This window comes from Epinephelus fuscoguttatus, linkage group LG3, assembly GCF_011397635.1.
Source record: "Epinephelus fuscoguttatus linkage group LG3, E.fuscoguttatus.final_Chr_v1".
Taxonomy (NCBI): domain Eukaryota; kingdom Metazoa; phylum Chordata; class Actinopteri; order Perciformes; family Serranidae; genus Epinephelus; species Epinephelus fuscoguttatus.
Genome location: NC_064754.1, coordinates 30,765,242 through 30,774,227, shown reverse-complemented (window position 1 = coordinate 30,774,227; position 8,986 = coordinate 30,765,242). Strand labels below are relative to the sequence as shown.

At 41.1% G+C, this 8,986-nt stretch overlaps 1 protein-coding gene across 1 annotated transcript; it reads right to left on the bottom strand.

Moving 5' to 3' along the window:
- Nucleotides 1-1,354: 1,354 nt before the first annotated feature.
- Nucleotides 1,355-8,307, bottom strand: ears2 (glutamyl-tRNA synthetase 2, mitochondrial). Its single transcript, XM_049568533.1, has 10 exons — nucleotides 7,763-8,307; nucleotides 6,353-6,508; nucleotides 6,035-6,224; nucleotides 5,773-5,923; nucleotides 5,155-5,476; nucleotides 4,883-4,991; nucleotides 4,116-4,269; nucleotides 2,748-2,878; nucleotides 2,521-2,656; nucleotides 1,355-1,660 (listed from the first exon to the last, which is right to left on the bottom strand). The coding sequence occupies exons 1-10, from the start codon at nucleotides 7,905-7,907 to the stop codon at nucleotides 1,565-1,567; spliced, it is 1,590 nt and encodes a 529-aa protein (XP_049424490.1). The 5' UTR covers nucleotides 7,908-8,307; the 3' UTR covers nucleotides 1,355-1,564.
- Nucleotides 8,308-8,986: the final 679 nt, after the last annotated feature.

The window sequence follows — 8,986 nt, the reverse complement described above, 5'->3', positions numbered from 1 at the left end:
ATGACCGGATGTCAATTTGACACCAGAAAGACATCGGACTCTTATGTTGGACAGACATTAAATTTTGGTTGGAATGAACATCGGGTTGACGATATTTTAACTGTCTACCAATGTTAGAATTTCACGTTGTGTGGATGTTTACATTATGATGTTTTGCAAACGTTTGTTCGCCATACCTCACGACTGAATGACATTATTCTACAATGATGTTTGCTGGTATGCAAAAATGTATGTAATTAAAACAGAAGTAATTTGCAATTTCATAATACATTCTGTACAAATTAATATTGTCACCTTTTAGACATTTAGTACCCTCAATGTGGGTCTGACCCGGGGCGATCTCTAGATCACCATGTAGAATGAGTCCTCTTCAAACATTCCTGTCAATCTCCAGCCGCTCTACAAAAAAGGCAATAAAAGCCCTTAAAATAGTAAAAATAACTAGGGAGTCCAATTGCTGAAGAAATTGCGGGTGTGAATGCGGCATCCTGAATAGCTGACACAACAGTGAAATGCTGTCTTTAAACGTTGAATAACACCATTAATGTGTGAATGATGTGGAATATTTTAAGGTTTTTTTGAAAAGCTGACACTACACTACAATGCTGTTTTAATGTGAATGAATGTCATTGAATAGTTGAATGATACCAATTCTGTTGAATATTTCAAGGCTTTTGAAAAGCTGACGCTACACTGCAATGCTGGTTTTAATGTTTCAGAATAAGGTCAAGTGATAGGAATAGTTGAAAAACTTTAAATGGGTCAAATTAATATGAATGTCATTGAAAAGTTGAACGATACTCATATTGTTGAATACGTAAAGGTTGTTGAAGGCTGGTTTCAAACATTGATGATACCATTAATGTATGATGGATGTGGAATATTTCAAGGTTCTTGAAAAGCTGACACTACACTGCAATGCTGGTTTAGTGATTAAAGAGGAGGTCTAGTGATAGGAACAGTTTAAAAAGTTGAAAGGGGTCTAATTACTATGAATGTCAATGAAAAGTTGAATGATACTCAGAATGTAGAATACTGTGAGGGTTGCTGAAAAGCTGATGTGACACTGCAATGCTGATTTAAATGTGTAAGAAGGCGAAGAAGTTGGAGTAGCTGCAGTGCAGTACCACCGTGGTACCACCGTACCCAACTATACCAATGCGCACTGGTATGGTGCAGCACAATGGTACAGTGGTTAGCACTGTTGCCTCACAACAAGGTTAGCATTCGAATCCAGGGTGAAAGTTTCAACCCCTAGGGGAGCCCTTCTCTGCGTGGATTTTCTCTAGGTACTCTGGTTTCTACTACTCTACTAAACAGTGCTGATGAACACAAACAGACCATGTAGGAAAAATCTGTTTTCATCTCTTTTATAAAAAATGTTACAATAATTCAGGTATTGTTTAAATTATATCGGTGGGGTGCAGATCACGTTAAATGTGTCCCAGATCGTTTTGGCAGAATCCCCAGGTGGTTGCACGTAACTGTCAACATACATGCCTTAAACAGCAGCTTATCTTCATCATGTTCCTATTGATCTGTGATCTGACATGCTGTCCAGTCTTTAATTTGTCTCTGAAAGCAGCAGAAGTTTCTGGAATCGATGGCTGATCTCTGCAGGCCCCAAACACACCATCATCTCAGCTACACTGGGTCCTTGCTGCAGGTCAGAGGTGAACAGAGGATCAGGGGTCAGTGAAGTAATGCAATCAAACCACACAGTGAGAAAACACACAGTAACCTCTATAAAGAGCAATCATATATATGTATGCTCACTTCTCTCTGACTACACAGCCCCAGACTGTTTTTCATTTTCAAACTTGTAGTCTTTAGCAAACCAGCGCTGACTGAAGTGACATCGCTTGATCAGTTTGTCAGAGTTCTCACAGCTCCTTCTGGAGCCACAAAAACATGTGCGAGTCAAGAGACATTGGACCCCTGGGCACAGGTAAGCCAAGAGCCACACCACCTCTCTCTCCTAGGAGCACACTAACTCACATTTGGGTGTGGTTTTGTCTTTTTTTGGTTGTCTTTTGCATCCTTTTATAGTTGTTATACATCTTTTTGTGGTTTTGTATCAAAGTGTGGTCATTTTGTGTCCTTGTAGTTGTTTTGTGTCTCTTTGTAGCCATTTTGTGCTGCTTTGAGGTTATTTGTGTCACTTTTTTGTAATTATTTTGAGTCTCTCTGCAGTTCTTTTGCACCTCTTTGAGATCAGTTGGAGTCTCCTCCTGGCTGCTACATGTTAATGTGATTGACATTTTGCAGGTGAAGAACCAGGGGCCCCCTGACACTTTGAGCCCCAGGGCCTGTGCCTTGTAGGTCCATTCAGTAATCCATCCATGCACAAAAGGTTTTATACAACTTTTCCCCCACATGCTTTCTTAGTACTTCACAAGACCTACAGAGAGACTGTTGAGGCATGATGTCAGTCACACACTGCAAAGAATCTGTGTAGTGTTTGTGTAGTGTTTTTGTATTAATATCAGTCATTAAAATGAACACGATGTGTTCAGGTACCTGCAGACCACTGAGAACCAGGCGTAACAGCTTCATCACTTCTCTGTACTTGGTGGCTTTAGCCTGATTAGCCAGGGTCTTCAGATCTTTACTGAGTTGATCCATTTTCAGCTCTTCACCTTGCTCAGCTATTAATCTGAAGTGCAGACACACAGAACTGTTAACACACTGAACTTGTAAGTTATCATGAAACATGCAGTGAGAGAGTTATTAATAAAGCTTCATACTTCAGCACTAATGAAGCGATGTGCTGTGCCTCTGCAGTGAGTTCTGCCACCTGCTGGCTGGAGAAGGAAGGACGCACCCACAGGTAAGAGTAAGCAGGACTTGACAGCTCCTTCAGGGAGGTTATGTGGCCCTGTAGAGAGGGGAAGAAGATAGGTTCAGTGTTAGTGGAGAGACAAGGGAGCAGCTTTGAGAATAAAGAGTAGAAGTCACGTGCAGGAGGAAACAGCTGGTAAAACCTAAATGAAAGGTTGTTGGGCTAAGAAATTATTCAAAAATAAAGACAATGTATAACAAATATATTACCTTTTTTTTAACTGCAAATTATATCCACAAAGTAAAACTTTGACAATGTCAGTTTTATCTAAAAGGAAAAAGTTTTCAGGCTGTTCATCTCACTTCAATCTTTTTTTTTATGCCGCAAAATGTATCTAGTGGACTGAAAAAGTGATTGATTTTGTTATTCTATTAAATGCTTCATTTATATTTGCTGTATTAACAATTTATATATGAACAAAATGGGATACATGGCATTTGTATATCCATTCTTTCCCTTCCCCTCACATTTAACCCACTGATGTTAATCGGTTTTGTGGTTTCAACATAACAAAACATTTTAAGTAATTTATTAGCTTGACTTAAAAAATCCTCCCATGTTCCTTTTTGTGCTGAACTGAAAATAAACACACAGCATCATCAAGGGGACAAACACAAACATTTCATACTTCTCCCTTTTTTTCTTCACAAAAACTGTGACTGTATTTACTGTTTATTCTAATAGGTTTCTGTCTGAATGCTGGAAGATGCAGTTTTTTCCTAAATCCTGTGTAAAGCGGCTACACTACTATTTTCAGTCTGAGCTATACTTTGTAAGCCTCCGTTGTGCTTTGGCTCACAATGCTTACATCTACCGAATACATGTTAACATGCTAACAAACCGTTAGCATTCAAGATTTAGCATGTTTAAAACATGATATGACCACATGGTAACAGGGTTTCAATTCATATTCATGACTAGAGCTGCAACGATTAGTTGATTGAAAGAAAATTGCCAACTATTTTGATCATTTATTACTCGTATCAGTCATTTTCATAAACAAAAATGTCAAACAGTTGCTGGTTCCAGCATCTTAAATGAGAGAATTTGTCATCTATGATGGTAAATGAGGAGTCTTCAGACAGTTGGTTGGACTAAAGAAACAAATCAAAGATGTAAATGTGGGTTCTGGAAAATTGTGATGAGCATTTTTCACTATTTTTGACATTTTAGAGACTAAGCAATTAAATGATTAATCATGAAAATAATTGGTAGATTAGTCGATGATAATTGTTAGTCGCAGCCCTGTTCATAAGTATGCTGTTACAGTTACCTTACGATGATGAAGCACCCGCCGGATATAATCCTCGTGTAGCACTTCTTTGTCCTGGATCTCAGCTGTACAGGCCTGCTGGATCTGTCCCTGCAGATCCTTTATCAGCAAATGGCACTGCTCCTCATCTTCAATACGACGTTGCAGGTGAATTCTGCCACAGTCAGAGAGATTACTGATGTATGAACTGTGACCATCATAAGGGAAAACTTACAGCCAAGCTAGCAGTCCTGTGAGGCTCTACATTACCACCCTCCGTTTAACATTTTGGAAATGCCATTATTTGTTTACTTTGTTTTTACAGAGGTAGATGGAAGATTGACACCACTCTCACGCCTTTCTGGTAAATATGAAGCCACAGCCAGAAGCTGATTAGCTCAGTTTAACATAAAGACTGAAAACAGGGGGAACAGCGAGCCTGGTTTTCTCACAAAGCTTTAGAGATATTGGTAGGCAGATGTTGTTACCTTTGGACAGAGCTGACTAGCTGTTTCCCCATGTTTCCATTCTTTGTGCTAAGCTAAGCTAACCATGTGCTGGCTGTAGCGGTGGCACTTGATGAGAGGTCCAAGGGATCATCAGTAATTACAACTCATCGTCTGAGAATGAATGTCTATAATCCATGGTAATTCATTCACAGAGCAACACAGCTAAATCCAACGTATCCATTCAAAGCCAAAGATATGCTCAGAAAAGGGAGCAGTATGTCCTATTATTGTGAGAAACATAGCATAACAATACAAGAGAGACAAGGAGCTCTGACTTACCTGTTGAACTCTGGTAGTTTTTCCAGGTCTAACAGAGCCGAATGTGTTGTGATCTTCGACGGATTAAACTCAGAGATCAGTTCATCTATCCTGCGCCCAATTCGATTGGCTGTAACCCAACATAAGTAAATTTTAGTTTATTTTCTTATTTGAAAGTCACTGTTTCCAGATGTCATTTTAAACGCAATATGTGAGTGCAGTTTAAAGCAGTTTCTTTACTTCACATGGTTTATGTTTTAACTCATTTCTCTGATAACCCCTCCGTCACTCACTGTTGAATCCAGACCCACAGTTGGTTGTGATGTCCAGCAGAGCCTCGGGCAGGACTCCATCTCTCTGGAAGCTTTGAATGAATATATCCCCCTGCCTCTTGGACAGCTTACTGCCGTCTTTGTTCACCAGAAGTGGCAGATGTCCAAAAGTGGGCGGCTGCCATCCAAGAGCACGGTACATGAGGAGATGTTTGGAGGTGGAGATGAGCCACTCAGACCCCCGCAGCACATGGCTGATCCTCATGTAATGATCGTCTACGATGTTGGCAAGGTGATAGGTGGGAAAACCATCTGCTTTGATCACTACAGGATCCCCCTCCACCTAAGAGAACAGGGCAGAGGGTATAAAAACAAACATTACTCAGTCAGTCCCCTCAGACATTTGAGTTTTGTGTTTTCTAGAAACAAAAGCTGTCGTTAAGCCATGTTTGCAATGTCAAAGATCTTGGATTCAAATCAAATGAGTAAATTTAAATGCATAAAAACAACATTTGGCTCGCTAAGAAAGGGAGAATTGACAGTCACCACACCTACATTGATGTGTGACTCTATCCTACATAATTTAGTGTGAGGCTGTGAGCCCAGTGAAACAGAGAGTAAAATCACGACAAATCTGACCTGTGCCACCTCATGATGACACCGTCCAAAGATCAGATCGTGAAAAGGCTCGACACCTGCTTCCAGACGAAACCTAATCACATGCGGCACTCCCTGAGCCAGTTTCTCCTTGACCTGCTCGGCCCGAAGGTGACGACACCTGTTGTCATACCTGGGGGTGAGAGGGAAACATCCTGAAGTCTGCCAAGATGTTATTTCAAGTCTGTGAGAATGTGATGTGTGGTGATTATAAATCATGTGTGCGTTCATGTTAACTAGCCACCTGGGTGTCTGACCAGTCCGTAAGGCCTCTTTTTTGAGCAGGTCGAGTCTCTGAGAGCTGCAGAAACAGTAGTAGGCGTGATCACTCTCCACAAGCTGCTGGGCAGTCTGACTGTACAGGTCCAGTCTCTGAGACTGCAGGTACGGACCCATCGGGCCTCCTCGACGAGGACTCTCATCTGGAGGTACACCTGGAGGTGAAAGTTAGCTGTAAAGTTTCTGTAAATGGGATAAATTGTGCTTTAAGTGTACTGCTAAGATTGATCCATGAAGTCAATAACTGTGATGGATCACATGACACTAGTCCAGTGTTTCCTACCGGCCCACTCCAACATGTCCTCTATGGACTCTGCAGCTCCTGGTACCAGCCTGCTCTGATCAGTGTCCTCCAGCCGCAGGACAAATGAGCCTCCATACTTCTTGGCAAAGATGTAATTGTACAGAGCAGTTCGGAGGCCACCGAGGTGTAAGAAGCCTGCAGCGTGAAAGTAATACTGTTAGAACATCAGACTGATTAAAAAAAATATCTGAAGAGACTGTTTTTCAGGTGTGAGATGGATAAAATATTAATAAAAGCGAACACTTTAACATGAACTGAACAAGCCTTTTTCACCGCAGACATTTTGTTCCATAAAAGTAGGAAAATCACAGGTGTAACATAACTAATGTTATCAGTTATACCTGTCAAAATGTCTTCCACGAAAAAATGCCTATTATACGTTGCATCATGAGCCTTCTTCAGATTAAAGTCTGCAACTGCACACACACTCAAGTGCTGTACAATACAAGCACTGACTTCAAAGGCTGCATGTTGTGGGAGATTCTCTGAACAGTGTGGACTAAGAACATGTTTTTGTTCCTCCTGTACATGCATAGTGCTGATACACACATACATACATATATATATATATATATATAGCTGATATATGGTGCGTGTTGTACACAAGGCTTTTGAAATGAAGGTGTGGAGGAAATCTATGACAACATAATACTTTTTTTATGGATATACTACTATACTATTGTAAACTGCTGTGTGCTGTAGAACAGTGGTTCCCAACTGATAAGTCGTGGCCCAAAAGCAGGTTGACTTGAGCAAATGACTTGGGAACGTGCCGAGTTTGTAAAAAATACACTTTATTTTTAAGTAAGTAATTTTCGGCACAACTCTTACTTTGAAGTGCTGTTTCCTGCTGTAGAGTGAGTGAATAACAGACAGCTACTTCACAGAGACAGCAAACTAGCTCACTGACATGGCCAAACGCAAGTATGACACTTAATTTATTAAACTGTGTGCACCTTGAACTACTGACTGAGGAGAAATCTGGAAACCAGTTGGGAGCTACTGCTGTAGAGGACAAACTGGAGCAAATAGGGACACACAGAAATCTGATTAGAAGTTGGCTGAATCCAAAGGCAGACCTCAAACAGGAGACTGCTTTTCAACATGAAGTTGGCTGCCAGTTGAATTCATACAACATTTAGCCATATTACATACTATTCTGGTGTATGTTGTTATAGTAGGTGGTGTCATATACTTAGCTACCACTGACTGACTGTCACTTTGCTTGAGACCATAATGCACTATTACAACACTGACACTAGTCCAAATAGATAAATAAATAAAATAAAGGAGAGAGCAATTCCTGCCCTTGTGCTACAGACAGAGAGTCACAGTTCATAGCTGTCACTGGGGACATTTTAACACTGTGTTTTAGGTTGAGGACCTTACCTGTGGGACTGGGTGCAAACCTGACCCTCACTTCACCCTGAACCGTGGAGCAGCATCTAGTGACGGCTGTGTTGAGCTGGAGTCTAACCCGCCTGTTTCTGACCGCTGTCAGACACCGAAAACATCTCAGAGCCAGCGGCATCATAACTTTTACACTGGCCGAGCTAACGTTAGCTAACGTTAGCTCGCTGGGAGGCAACACAGCTTCGTGAGTGTATACGACGTTACTGACACTGCATTTCGATAGGCGACAGCAAGACGACAACACGGGACGTTTTAATACTCGTTATATTACTAATATTTGTCCCTCACGTGTCTTTGGGGGCGTTTGTTTGGGTCATACATGACTTCTTCCTCCTCCTCCTCTTCTTCTTCTACTACTTCTTCGTGTTCTCCTTCTTCTTCGAGGTTTAATGGCGGTTGGCGAACCAGCTTTTAGATGCATTACCGCCACCTACTGGACTGGAGTGTCAAGCAGTTGGTTGGCAGGAAAACAAAACTGTAAAACAATAGATACATAAAACAATAAATAAACAAATAAATAAATTCTCTCTATTATTCCCATTATTCTTAAATAATCACTTAGAAGCTTACATATTTTCCTTGATATCTTTTTTAGTAGAATCCCCAATGTAATACTGTGCTTATCTTCATTTAGGCCGTATATTAACTCCATTCTTTCTTCATCATAACTGTTGCAGTCTTTTAGCACATGTTTAACAGTTTTCTGTTCATTAAAGTGTGTACATAGGGTGCTTACCTCATCTATGGAGAGTTTCATTCAATCCTGTTTGTTCTACTCTCGGACAGGTAATGACCATCTCGTCTCTTGGGCTCCCATTCCGTATTCCACCAGCAGTTATCACCTAACACTGATCTCCATCAGTTATCTGGCCTTCGCTGTTATGCACTGCGCACCATCTCAACAAGTCTGGGCAGTAACGAACAGCGCCCCTCATTCGGCAGTAACCACTGAGGGATGGTGTTGCTGCGAAAACATTGTGGCCATCCTCTAGTCTGACCCCAGGTTGCCCAGGTGAGCAAGCAGCTTCATTTTGAGTTATAAAACCCCTTTAGTATTGTTAACTGACATGTGTTAACACCACGAGCCGTGTTGATCCTGCCAACGGTGCTAACAGAATTAACAGTGATAACATAGTTAAAGTGTTACCAAAGGTAATCGCTGTATGAGCTAGCTTGCTCCCAACCTGTGCACAGTGCAGC